This window comes from Mobula birostris, chromosome 6, assembly GCF_030028105.1.
Source record: "Mobula birostris isolate sMobBir1 chromosome 6, sMobBir1.hap1, whole genome shotgun sequence".
Taxonomy (NCBI): Eukaryota; Metazoa; Chordata; class Chondrichthyes; order Myliobatiformes; family Myliobatidae; genus Mobula; species Mobula birostris.
The window spans coordinates 96,318,280-96,331,971 of record NC_092375.1 but is presented as its reverse complement, the minus strand read 5'-3'; the positions used below and the strand labels follow the sequence as shown (position 1 = coordinate 96,331,971).

The 13,692-nt window shown below is 46.1% G+C and overlaps 1 protein-coding gene across 1 annotated transcript in view; it reads left to right on the top strand.

Annotated features, from left to right (window-relative positions):
- The first annotated feature begins 2,735 nt into the window (after positions 1–2,735).
- The window catches only part of phldb2b (pleckstrin homology-like domain, family B, member 2b), a 324,137-nt gene continuing 313,180 nt past the window's right edge, over positions 2,736–13,692 (top strand). The window contains exons 1-6 of the mRNA XM_072259726.1: positions 2,736–2,755; positions 2,809–2,832; positions 4,634–4,673; positions 9,366–9,440; positions 9,801–9,924; positions 11,343–11,525. Of these exons, the coding sequence (XP_072115827.1) occupies positions 2,736–2,755; positions 2,809–2,832; positions 4,634–4,673; positions 9,366–9,440; positions 9,801–9,924; positions 11,343–11,525 (466 nt within the window). The remainder of the gene's footprint in view (positions 2,756–2,808; positions 2,833–4,633; positions 4,674–9,365; positions 9,441–9,800; positions 9,925–11,342; positions 11,526–13,692) is intronic.

Sequence of the window (13,692 nt, the reverse complement as noted above, 5' to 3'; positions counted from 1 at the left end):
CTCTGTCTCTCTGACCTGTTTCAGGTCTCTCTCTCCCTCTCTGACCGGTTTCAGGTCTCTCCCTCCCCATCTCTGGCTGGTTTCAGGATCTTTGTCCCTCTCCGTCTGATTTCAGGGGCTATGTCCCTCTCTTACCGGTTACAGGGTCTATGTCCCTCTCTAACCGGTTTCACGTCTCTCTCCCCCTCTCTGACCGGTTTCATGTCTCCCTCTCTCTCTCTGACCGGTTTCATGTCTCTCTCTCTCTCTCTATGACCGATTTCATGTCTCTCTCTCGCTCTCTGACTGGTTTCAGGTCTCACTGTCTCCCTCTCTGACCGTTTTCAGGTCTCTCTCTCTCCCTCTCTCTGACCTGTTTCAGGTCTCTCTCTCTCTCTCTATGACCGATTTCATGTCTCTCTCCCTCTCTCTGACTGGGTTCAGGTCTCTCTCTCTCTCTCTGACCAGTTTCCATTCTCTCTCTCACTCTCTCACTGGTTTCAGGTCTCTCTCTCTCTCTCTCTCTGACTGGTTTCCATTCTCTCTCTCCCTCTCTGACCGGTTTCAGGTCTCGCTCTCTCCCTCTCTGACCGGTTTCAGGTCTGTCTCTCCCTCTTTGATCGGTTTCAGGTCTGTCTCCCTCTTTCTCACCTCAGGTCTCTCTCTCCCTCTCTGACCGGTTTCATGTCTCGCTCTCTCTTTCTGACCGGTTTCTGGTCTCTCTCTCCCTCTCTGACCGGTTTCAGGTCTCTCTCTCCCTCTCTGACCGGTTTCAGGTCTCTCTCTCTCTCTTTTTGAGCAGTTTCAGTGTCTCTCTCTCTCTCTCCCTCTCTGACTGGTTTCAGTTCTCTCTTACTCTCTGACTGGTTTCAGGTCTCTCTCTCTCTGACCGGTTTCAGGTCTCTCTTTCTCTCTCTCTTTGACCGGTTTCAGGTTTCTCTCTCTCTCTCTGACCGGTTTCAGGTCTCTCTCTCTCTCTCTCTGACCGGTTTCAGGTCTCTCTCTCCCCCTCTCTGACCGGTTTCAGGTCTCTCTCTCTCCCTCTCTGACCGGTTTCATGTCGCGCTCTCTCTTTCTGACCGGTTTCAGGTCTCTCTCTCCCTCTCTGACCGGTTTCATGTCGCGCTCTCTCTTTCTGACCGGTTTCAGGTCTCTCTCTCCCTCTCTGACCGGTTTCAGGTCTCTCTCTCTCTGACTGGTTTCAGGTCTCTCTCTCTCTCTCTCTTTGACCGGTTTCAGGTCTCACTCTCTCTCTCTGACTGCTTTCAGGTCTCTCTCTGTCTCTCTCTGACCAGTTTCAGGTCTCTCTCTCTCCCTCTCTGTCTGATTTCAGGGTCTATGTCCCTCTCTTACCGGTTTCAGGGTCTATGTCCCTCTCTGACCGGTTTCACGTCTCTGTCCCCCTCTCTGACCGGTTTCATGTCTCTCTCTCTCTCTCTCTGACCGGTTTCATGTCTCTCTCTCTCTCCGACCGGTTTCAGGTCTCTCTCTCTCCCTCTCTGACCGGTTTCAGGTCTCTCTCTCTCTCTCTCTTTGACCGGTTTCAGGTCTCGCTCTCTCTCTCTGACCGGTTTCAGGTCTCTCTCTCTCTCTCTCTCTGACCAGTTTCAGGTCTCTCTCTCTCCCTCTCAGACCGGTTTCAGGGCGCTCTCTCCCTCTCTGACTGGTTTCAGGGTCTTTGTCCTTCTCTGTCTGATTTCAGGGTCTATGTCCCTCTCTTACCGGTTTCAGGGTCTATGTCCCTCTCTGACCGGTTTCACGTCTCTGTCCCCCTCTCTGACCGGTTTCATGTCTGTTTCTTTCCCTCTCTGACTGGTTTCAGGGCTCCCTCTCCCTCTCTGTCCGGTTTCAGGGCTCTCCCTCTGCCTGTCCCTCCTATATCAACTGGCCAGCTTTCTGATGTCTGTGTCCTTCCTGCTCACTCATTTCCTCTGTCTCACAGCTGCAGGCCCTGTGAAACCTGGCAGAAGGCCTGAGCTTTTCCTGAAGGGCATGTTTATTGCTGAAATCAGAGCCACATCCATCCCAGGGCATTGCTGGCGGTGGTGTCAGTTAGAGAGTGACTGCTCTCTGCCTCATCACCTCATCCTATGCTGCTTTGTGGGCAGCTAAACCAGGCAGTACTTGTGCAGTTAGCGGGAGGGCTATCGGACTGTTGTAAGACAGAGAGACTTAGAGGTACGAGTTCATGGTTCCTGAAAGTGGCATAATAGGAAGATAGGTTGTAAAGAAGTCATTTGCCACCATTACCTTCATCAGAGAGGCCATTGAGTAGAGGAGTGTGATGTTCTGTTAGAAATATTGAAGTGACTGGTAAGATCACTGTTTGAGTATTTTCTGCAGTTCTAGATTCTCAGACTTAATGGACAATGACATTAAGCTGGTGAAGCACCTTATCAGGACTGGACAGCTTGAGTTATAAGGAGAGTCAATGGACTGAGACAGTTTCCTCAGGTGTGTTGGTGGCTGAGGGGTGACCTTATGGAGGTTTGTAAAATCATGAGGGGCATGGATAGAGTGGGTGGTCACGGTCGTTTTCCCTTGGTAAGGGAGTCTAACTGAAGGGTATAATTTTAAGATGGTCGTATTGGGGGTGAAAGAGTTAAAGGGGTTCTGAGGGACAACTTTTTCCACACAGAGAATAGTGGGTACATGGAATAAATTGGGGTAGGCAGATACAATTACGGTTTCAAAGATTGTTGGATGTACTTGGATAGGAAAGGTTTAGAGCAGGGGTTCTTAACCTTGTCTTTCCCATGGTCCCCTTGTCAGTCCGGTGAAGCCTATGGACCCTTTCTCATAATAATGTATTTAAATATGTAAAATAAGATACGTCAGATTACAAAATACGAGGTCAGTGAAAGTAAAGTTGTAAATTTTTTCACATTCAATAGAATTTATCCACAGACCCCAGGTTAGGGACCCCCGGTTTAGAGGGAGATGGACCAATGCCAGAGATGGGAAGAGCTGAGATCAGCATAGGCACATTGGGCTGAAGAACTTGTTTCCATGCTGTCTACTGTCTAACTTTATTTTTTAAATAGCAATCAAACGATCTTCCCACTCCTGTCCAGCACAGGCTTCACAAAGTTGCTGCTTCCTGTTTGTAGCTAACCCACAGTCACACAATAGCAATGGAATCCCAGTCTCTCAGATTCCTGTCACTCACTTGTCGGAAGGTAATGATCCAGGGGATGAAACTCTTGTGAAATGCTCTGCTTTCCTGTGGGTAAGGTACACCAAACAATGAGCAGTTAAAGTGGGATTGGGCATGGATTTGGATTTGATTGGTCGTCAGACTCCATCCGAATACAAACTCACCTCAGTAAACTTAATGGTTCATTCTCTTGGGCAACAGTCCATTGGGGCATAGGCAGGGTGAATGCACATAGATTTTTGTCCTCCCCCTCCCTAGGGAAAGGTAATCAAGAACTGTTAGTGTGCAGGTGGAACAAACTGACATAGGAAGTGGTTGAGACATACATAACAATGTTTAAGACATCTGGACAGGCTGACTGGGGTAGCAAAGGCTTAGAGCAGGGATTCCCAACCTTTCTTTATGGCATGGACCAACACCATTAAGCAGGGGTCTGTTGGCCCCAGATAAGGGGCAGAAATGTGCAATTGAGACTAGCTTAGTTGGACATCATGATTGTCACAGGCAAGTTGAGCTGAGGAGCCACTTCCATGCTTTCATTCTATGCATTGCCCAACTTAGATCTGGGTATCACCCTTTAATGCTTTCTGAAGTGAATTACAAAATGTGACTAAATACATCCAAGTGCAACAATTATAGTTCCCATCTCTAAAGTGGCTTTCACAACAATTAACTCAGGGGAAGATTGTATAGATTGTGTGCTACTGAGATTCCTGACCACAATGAATTATCAGCCACCCTGTACGTGATTCTGATCCAACCAGATTCTCATCCCAACCACCAACATCTCTGAATGCTGGCTGAATCCCCAGTGTTGGTGAACAGTGTTACAGCTGATGGAACTGGTTAAATCCCAGTGCTACAGTTAGTGGAATTAGTCGAGTCCCCAGTGTTGGTGAACAGTGTTACAGTTGATGGAACTGGTTAAATCCCAGTGCTACAGTTAGTGGAATCAGTCGAGTCCCCAGTGTTGGTGAACAGTGTTACAGTTGATGGAACTGGTTAAATCCCAGTACTACAGCTAGTGGAATCAGTCGAATCCCCAGTGTTAGTGAACAGTGTTACAGTTGATGGAACTGGTTAAATCCCAGTGCTACAGTTAGTGGAATTAGTCGAGTCCCCAGTGTTGGTGCACAGTTGGTACAGCTCGTGGAACTGGTGTTTTACAGCTCCAGACACAGGTTTAATCCTGTCTGTGTGGAGTCTGAATGCTCTCCCTGTGAATTTTCCCCCGCTGCACTGGTTTCCTCACTCATCCCAAAGACATGGATTGGTACATTATTGGGATGCTGTAGATTTCTCCTAGTGTGTAGGCAGAAATGGAATCTGGGCAAGTTGATGGGAGTATGGAGAAAATAAAAAGAGGTTTTTATTTTAGGAATATTAGAAATGGGTTCTTTCAAAGAGACTCAGTTGGTGCGGCTTTATAACTATGATTTAACAGCTTGATGTATTGGATTAAATCTTTGTTTTGTATCCTTTGGTGACTATAAAAAGATTAATACACCTAAGAGGGACGTCAGGCCAGATCTGTCAGGTGAGGTTCACAAAAATCCCAAGGTTTCCATAGACATATTATGAGTAAAGGGGTGACAAGTGAGAAACTGGATCTCCTTGGACAGTATAGCTGCTTATTTCTTGATACACAGGTTATGGGAGGAATTTTTAATGGATATTTCTCCTTGGGGTCTATGGGAGAGAAGGTCATGGTTGCTTGGTAGAGAAGAAAAACAAGTGGAGATGTTTTGGATGAAATTCATATTACCAGAGAGAAGGCACATGTGAGAGCACAGAGAACAGCCTTACAGGTCGGTGTTATTTGTAAGTTACAGCCTTACAGATCAGTAAGAAGGATAGATCCCTGAACATGACTGAATGTTCAGACCCCACTTGGAGTACTGTGCTCAGTTCTGGTCGTCTCACTACAGGAAGGATGTGGAAGCCATAGAAAGGATGCAGAGGAGATTTACAAGGATGTTGCCTGGATTGGGGAGCATGCTTTATGAGAATAGGTTGAGTGAACTTGGCCTTTTCTCCTTGGAGCGACGGAGGATGAGAGGTGACCTGATAGAGGTGTATAAGATGACGAGAGGCATTGATCGTGTGGGTAGTCTGAGGCTTTTTCCCAGGGCTGAAATGGTTGCCACAAGAGGACACAGTTTTAAGGTGCTGGGGAGTAGGTACAGAGGAGATGTCAGGGGTAAGTTTTTTTACTCAGAGAGTGGTGAGTGCGTGGAATGGGCTGCTGGCAATGGTGGTGGAGGTGGATACGATAGGGTCTTTTAAGAGACTTTTGGATAGGTACATGCAGCTTAGTAAAATAGAGGGCTATAGGTAAGCCTAGTAATTTTTAAGGTACGGACATGTTCGGCACAGCTCTGTGGGCCAAAGGGCCTGTATTGTGCTGTAGGTTTCTATGTTTCTATGTATCATCAGATTCTGAGGAGGCAAGAAAAGAAATTGCAGAGGCACTTGCAAAGCCACTGGTAAAGTTCCTGACAACTGGAAGGCAGTTAACTTTGTTTAAAAAGGTAGCAAGGACAAGCTAGGAAACGACAGCCCAGTAATCCTGACATCAGGAGAGGGAAGCTGAGGAACAGGATCTGCCAGCATTTGACTGAACGGAGTCTGATTAGAGGAATCATCATGGCTTCATGCATGGAAAATTGTGCTTGAAGAGATTCTTGACTAGGTAACTAAAACGATAGATGAGAGCACTGGTGAGTGTTGTCCATTTGGACTAGCAAGCCCTTTGACAAAGTCCTGTAAAGTAGGCTGGTCTGGAAGGTTAGGTCCTGTGGAATCCAGGGAGAGCAGGATCAGTGGATTCGAAATTGGCTCAGGCTGAAGGTTGAGAGTTTTTCTGAGAATGGATTCAGTGACTAGTGGTGTGCCACAGGGTTTGGCATTGGGAGCTTTGTTATTCATTATTAATGCAAATGATTTGGCTGCAAACACAGAGGGCTTAATCAGTAAATTTGTAGATGACACAAATTTATAAGGTTATCATAGATTGCAGGGGATTTTAATCAGTTAGGAAAGTGGGCTAAGGATTGGCAAATGGATTTCAATACAGGTAAGTGTGAGGTGATTCATTTTGGATAGTCAAACCAGTGTAGAACTTGGTGAATTGCAGAGGTATCAGGGAGAATCGAGTAACCTCAGGTGAAAACAGCATCACAGGTAGACAAGCAGGCAACAAGGCATTTAGCACTCTGCACTGAGTGAAGGGTTTGGGACATTACGCTGCATTTGTGAAAGTCATTGATGAGGTTGCACTTGGGGAACCGTGTAGTGCTTTGTCACCCTATTATATATATAAAAAACCATGGTTAAGCTGGAATGAGTGCAGAAATGAATTACAAAGATACTCTGAGACCAGAAGGCTTGATTTGAGAAGCTGACCAGACTAGGTCTTTATTCTTGAACGTATGAGAATGAGGGGCGACCTTATCAAAGTGTTTAAAATTATGGGATATGCAGATAAGGTGGATGGTACTCGCAGGACAGGGGAGTGCAAAACTAGGGAGCATAGGTTTAGGGAATGAGGGGAAAGATTTAAAAGAGACCTGAGGAGCAATATATTTACACAGAATATTTTGAGTACATGGAATGCTCTGCCAGAGGAAGTGGATACAATAAGAACAGTGAAAAGATATTTGGATAAGTACACGGATAGGGGGCGTTCAGAGACTTGGGCAATTGGAACTAGTTTAGTGGATACCCTATTCAGCATGGATCAGTCAGGTTCCATGCCAAGTAACTCGACGATTCTATGACTCTGAAGCCGTTATGCAGCCAGTTCTAGCTCCATAGGTAGATTGGTGAATCTTAAAATACATGTGCATTGAATAGTACAGATCCCTTCAGCTCACAATGTTACGGGGACCTTTTAACCTACTCCAATATGAATCTAACCCTTCCCTCCCACATAGCCCTCCATTTTTCATCCTAATGCCTGTCTAAGAGTGTCTTAAATGTTGCTAATTATCTGACTCTATCACCACCCCGGCAGCATACCCACCACTTCCTGTGTAAAAAAGCTACCTTTGAAATTGCCCCTATACTTTCCTTCAATCACCATAAAATTATGCCACTCATATTAGCCATTCCTGCCCTGGGTAAAAGGTTTGGGTTATTTACTCTCTCTATGCCTTTTATCTTCTTATACACCTCTATTAAAATACCTCTCATCCTCCTTCACTCCAAAGAGAGACACAATGAAAGATTGCTCAACCTTTCCTCATAAGACTTGCTCTTCATTCAAGGTAACACCTGGTAAATACCTCGTGCAACCTCTCTAAAGCTTCCACATCCTTCCTATAATGAGGAGACCAGAATGGAACACAATGTTCCAACTGTGGTCAAACTAGGTTTTACAGAGATGCAACATTATCTCACAGTTCTTGAACTCAATCCCTGACTAATGAGCACCAACTCACCATATGACTTCTTCTATCCTATCAACTCACATGGCAACTTTGAGGGATCTATGGATGTGAACCCCAATACCCACACTGCTAAGAATCCTGTCAGTAACCCTGTACTCTCCCTTCATGTTTGACCATCCAAAGTGTACCAGTCCGCACTTTTCTGGAGTGAATCTGTCTCCCACTTCTCTCAGTCTAGCTCTGCATCCTATCAATGTCCTCTTGCAACCTACGACAGCCATCTACACTATCTACAACACCACCAGCCTTTGTGTCATCTACAAACTTACTAACTCACCCTTCCACTTCCTCATCCAAGTCATTTATAACAATCATTTATAAAGATCAGGAGCCCCAGAATAGATCTCTGCAGAACACTACAGTCACAGACTCCCAGGCAGAAGATGCTCCATCTGCAAACCACCCTTTGCCTTCTATGTGCAAACAAATTCTGAATCCTTGCAGCCAAGTTTCCCTTAAGCTCATGCTTCCTGAATTTCTTAATGAGCCTCCCACAGGCAACCTTACCAAACACCGTAATAAAATCCATATGCACCACTTTCACTTCTCCACCGTTGACAATTTGTTTTGTCACTTCCCCGGAGAATTCAATCAGATTCTTGAGGCATATCCGGCCCCTCACAAAGGCATGTTGACTATCCAAGATCAGACTAATCTTCTCCAAATACTTGTAAATTCTCTCCAATAGTTTTCCCACTGCTGGTATAAAATTCCCAGGATTATCCTTATTCCCTTTCTTGAACAAATCCAACTGTCCATCTGCAGGTACTACTTTTGTGGCTGTTGAGGATGCAAAGATCATCGCCAAATCTCTTCCCTCACTTCCTGTAGATCCTGTCCTGCCCTGGGGTCTTATCTATCCTACGGTTTTCCAAAATTTCCAGCACATTCTCTTTCTTAACCTCAGCATGTTCCAGCATTTAGCCAGTTCTTCGCTTTGCTCACATTCATTAAGGTCTCTCTCACCAGTGAGTGCTGAAGCAAAGTGTTAATTAAGGACCTCCCCTATCTCCTCCAATTCCAGGCACATGTTTTCTCTCTTATCCATGATCAGTCCTTCCTTCACTAGTCATTCTCCTGTTCTTCCCATATGTGTGAAACACTTAGGGGTTTTCCTAAATCCTACTCACCAAAGCCTTCTCATGTCCCCTTCTAGCTCTTTAAGTCCCTCCATAAGCTTCCTCCTGGCTACCTTATAACTGTTTGATCCTTGATTCTTAAACCTTAAGTAAGCTTCTTTCTTCCTCTTGACGAGATGTTCCGCATCGCTTGCCAAACCTGAGTACTTCATCCAACCATCTTTTCCCTACTTCAACGGAAAAATCCTATCCAAAACCCCATGCAAGTGCTCCTTAACAGCTTTCACATTTCTGTTGTGCATCTCCCTCAACCTCCACCCCAGCAGCTCATTCCACATACCCATCACCCTTAGTGTGAAAAGTTTATCCAACGGGTTCTCCTTAAATCTTTTCCGCCTCACCTTAGTTTTAACACCCTCTAATTTTAGACTCTCCTCCTGTCTGTGCTCTTTGTGATTCTATACACCTTGATAAGGTCACTCCTCGCCCTCCTTCATTCCTCTGCAGTCCCTTACTATAACTAAAGTTCTACAGTTCCAACAGAGAATGATTCAATAATACATTTCAAACTGGGAAATCTACTTGACTTGCTTGCTCCATGAGGATGGTTTATAGCGAGCTGAATTGTTGCCAGTTCCACATTCTTTCCATTGTCTGGATTTGTAACCAAATCTTTAATGTGTTTCTAAAAATCTGCAGGAATCAGGAAAGTCCAAAGATGAGAAAGTATTGGAAGAAAAGGAGGGGCCAAAGAATGACCTGTGGATGCTGAATGTGAGTGTCTGGTGTTGAGAATCACATTATGAACAAGAACCAGAGTTTAAAAAGTGCCCAACGCAGAATAACATTGAACAACAATAAGCTTCAATTGTCCTTTACTTGGAAAGCAAATTGATTAAATGAGTAATTTCTTGTCCTACCACTCAAGCTTCACCAAAGATCATGTATGGTAGACGTAAGAGTCAAGTGAAGTTGAGACTATTGCGATGTGCTTAAGTACAGTGAGCTACAGGTACAATGAAAAACTTATTTACAGCAGGATTGCAGGTACATTGTTTCAGACAACATGAAGATGGGAGGGTAGTGCAGTCTTCCTCTGCCGTGGAAGTGACGCTGGGTTTACTTTGTTCACAGAGCACCCCGCTGGACATCATTGACATTGGAAAAGGGTTGAAGATGCAGTCAGAGAGACCCCACCTCGTGAGTCTGGGGCGCGGCCGACTGAGCATCGCCATCACACTCATCCCAATTAATGAAGGTATGAGAGCAGCACGGGGATTGTTGGCCTGGTGTGCACTGCGGTCTCTGTCACTTTCCGGGTGGATCTCATTAGACCGGATCATTAATATACGTGAGCTTGGAAGAGTTCATCAGGAGGTGCTGTTATTGGGCAAGACCACATCTGATGTGAGGGAATTGTTTAAAGACCAACTAATCAAAATTCAGGAGTGGCATGTTGCAAAAAGAAGAAAAAATAAAGATCGCAAGGTCCCTCTGCAACTGGATATTCGACTTCCTCACCTAGAGACCACCATCAGTGTGGATTGAAAATAACATCTCCTCCTTGCTGATAATCAACACCAGCAAACCTCAGAGATGTGTGCTTAGCCCACTGCTCTACCCTCTCTACACCCACGACTGTGTGGCTAGCCACAGCTCAAACGCCATCTATCAATTTGCCGACGACACAACTATTGTTGGTAGAATTTCAGATGGTGATGAGGAGGCGTACAGGAACAAGAGAGAGCAGCTGGTTGAGTGGAGTCGCAACAACAATGTTCCACGCAACATCAGCATGACCAAGGAAGCGATTGTGGATTTGAGGACCGGGAAGTAGAGGGAGCAAACACCAGTCCTCATCGAGGAATCAGCAGTGGAAAGGGTGAGTAGTTTCGATTACCTGGGTGTCAACATCTCCAAAGATCTATCCTGGACCCAACATATAGATGCAATTGCAAAGAAGGCACCACAGTGGCTACGTTTCATTAGGAGTTGAGGGGAGTTGGTATGTCGTCAAAGGCACTAGCGAATTTCCATCGATGTACCACAAAGCGCATTCTAACAGGTTGCATCACCATCTGCTACGGAGGGACCACTGCACAGGATCAGAAAAAGCTGTAGAAAGTTGTAAACTCTACTAGTTTACATGGGCACTAGCCTCTCCAGCATCCAGGACAACCTGAAAAGGAGACTACTCAAAACAGCAGCACCCTTCATTAAGGATCCCATCACCCAGGACATGCTCACTTCTCATTGTTACCATCAGGGAGGAGGTACAGGAGCCTGAAGACACTCAGTTCATCAGGAACAGCTTCTTCTCCTCTGCCATCAAATTTCTGAATGGACAATGAGCCCATGAAGACTTCTTCACTATTTTCCCTCTCTTTTCGCGCTCATCATTTAATTATTTTTTGATATACTTCTTATTGTAATCAAAATTTTTATGATGTATTGCAATGTACTGCTGCCACAAAACATCAATGTTCACAGCATATTCCAGTGATATTAAACCTGATTCTGAATGAGGTTGTGAAATTAGTCAAAAAGAAAAAGAAAGAAGGGTGTGGAAGAAGCTTGTGGGCTGGCGGTTCCAATACTGTAAATTCTATGCAACTTGGGAGAGGGGTCTGAGGATGAAGACACATCACTGAGTGAAGTTTTGTCTCTGCTCCTCAGGCAAGACGAAGATTGGCACTGAAGATGCTGCCACTGTGCAGGATATTATACTACAAGGGCAGGATGTGGCAGCCGAACACTGCTACATCGAAAATGAAGAGGGTGTGATTAAGCTGTACCCGTGTGGCAACTACTGCACCATGGATGGGTACCTGGTGAAGGAGCCCACACAACTGACCCAAGGTAGGGGCTTGTCCTTGGTTCATTTCCCAGTCCGACTGTCAGAGCAAAGCTGCCAATGCCTAGCTGGTCAGAGTTAAAGTTGCAAAGGCCACTACCCATGTGCAGTGTGACTGGTAAATTGGATGACAATGTCGTAATAACATTAATGATTATACTATGGTGCATTATACCAACCCTGTTGACTGACGTAGAAAGCTATTCAAGGTGACACTGTGTTCATTCCTCACTTAATAGTCAGCAAGCCTTGATCCATAAAATACAGAGCATTTTCCCAAAAAAACATGAGAGCAAAAGAACAGAAGACATCAGGACAGAATTAGGCCATTCAGCACATCAAGTCTGCTCCATCATTCATCATGACTTATTTATTACCCCCACAAACCCATTCTTCTGCCTTCTCCCCATAACCTTTGATGGCCTTACAACTCACGAACCTACTTTAAAAATACTCAATGACATGGCCTCCAGAGCCATCTGTAGCAATGAATTTCACAGATTCACTACACTCTACCTTCAGACTCCTTGCACTCCTTCACCCTTCTATCTCCACTCATCTTCCCCTTCTCTCTCTCCACTCTCACCTTCCCCTTCTCTCTCCACTCTCACCTTCCCCTTCTCTTTCCACGCTCACCTCAGCCGTCTCTCTCTCCACTCTCACCTTCCCCTTCTCTCTCCACTCTCACCTTCCCCCTTCTCTCTCTCCGCTCTTACCTTCCCCCTTCTCTCCCTCCGCTCTCACCTTCCCCTTCTCTCTCTCTCCAATCTCATCTTCCCCCTTCTCTCTCTCCAATATCACCTTCCCCCTTCTCTCTCTCCATTCTCACTTTCCTCCTTCTCTCTCTCCACTCTCACCTTCCCCTTCTCTCTCTCCACTCTCACCTTCCCACTTCTCTCTCTCCACTCTCACCTTCTCCTTCACTCTCCACTCTCAACTTCCTCTTCTCTCTCTCCACTCTCACCTTCCCCTTCTCTCTCTACTCTCACCTTCCCCTTCTCTCTCTCCACTCTCAACTTCCCCCTTCTTTCTCTCCACTCTCAACTTTCCCCTTCTCTCTCTCCACTCTCACTCGCCCCCTTCTCTCTATCCACTCTCACCTTTGCCTTCTCTCGCCATTCTCACCTTCCCCATCTCTCTCTCCACTCTCACCTTTCCCCTTCTCTCTCTCCACTCTCACCTTCCTCCTTCTCTCTCTCTAATCTCACCTTTCTCCTCTCTCTCTCTAATCTCACCTTTCTCCTCTCTCTCTCTAATCTCACCTTTCTCCTCTCTCTCCACTCTCACTTTCCCCCTTCTCTCCCTCCGCTCTCACCTTCCCCTTCTCTCTCTCCAATCTCATCTTCCCCCTTCTCTCTCTCTCCACTCTCACCTTCCCCCTTCTCTCTCTCCACTCTCACCTTCTCCTTCACTCTCCACTCTCACCTTCCCCTTCTCTCTCTCCACTCTCAACTTCCCCCTTCTTTCTCTCCACTCTCAACTTCCCCCTTCTCTCTCTCCACTCTCACTCGCCCCCTTCTCTCTATCCACTCTCACCTTCGCCTTCTCTCTCCATTCTCACCTTCCCCATCTCTCTCTCCACTCTCACCTTCACCTTCTCTCTCCACTCTCACCTTTCCCCTTCTCTCTCTCCACTCTCACCTTCCTCCTTCTCTCTCTCTAATCTCACCTTTCTCCTCTCTCTCTCCACTCTCACCTTTTCCTTCTCTCTCCACTCTCACCTTCCTCCTCTCTCTCCAATCTCACCTTCCTCCTATCTCTCCAATCTCATCTTCCTCCTTCTCTCTCTCCACTCTCACCTTCCCCCTTCTCTCTCTCCACTCTCACCTTCCCCTTCTCTCTCTCCACTCTCAACTTCCCCGTTCTCTCTCTCCACTCTCAACTTCCCCCTTCTCTTTCTCCACTTTCACCCTCCCCTTCTCTCTTTCTACTCTCAACTTCCCCCTTCTTTCTCTCCACTCTCACCTTCACTTCTCTCTCTCTTCACTCTCAGCTTCCCCTTCTCTCTCTCCATTCTCACATTCCCCCTTCTCTCTCTCCAATCTCACCTTCTTCCTCTCTCTCCACTCTCACCTTCCCCTTCTCCCTCCACGCTCACCTCAGCCGTCTCTCTCTCCACTCTCAAATTCCCCTTCTATCTCTCCACTCTCACCTTCCCCCTTCTCTCTCTCA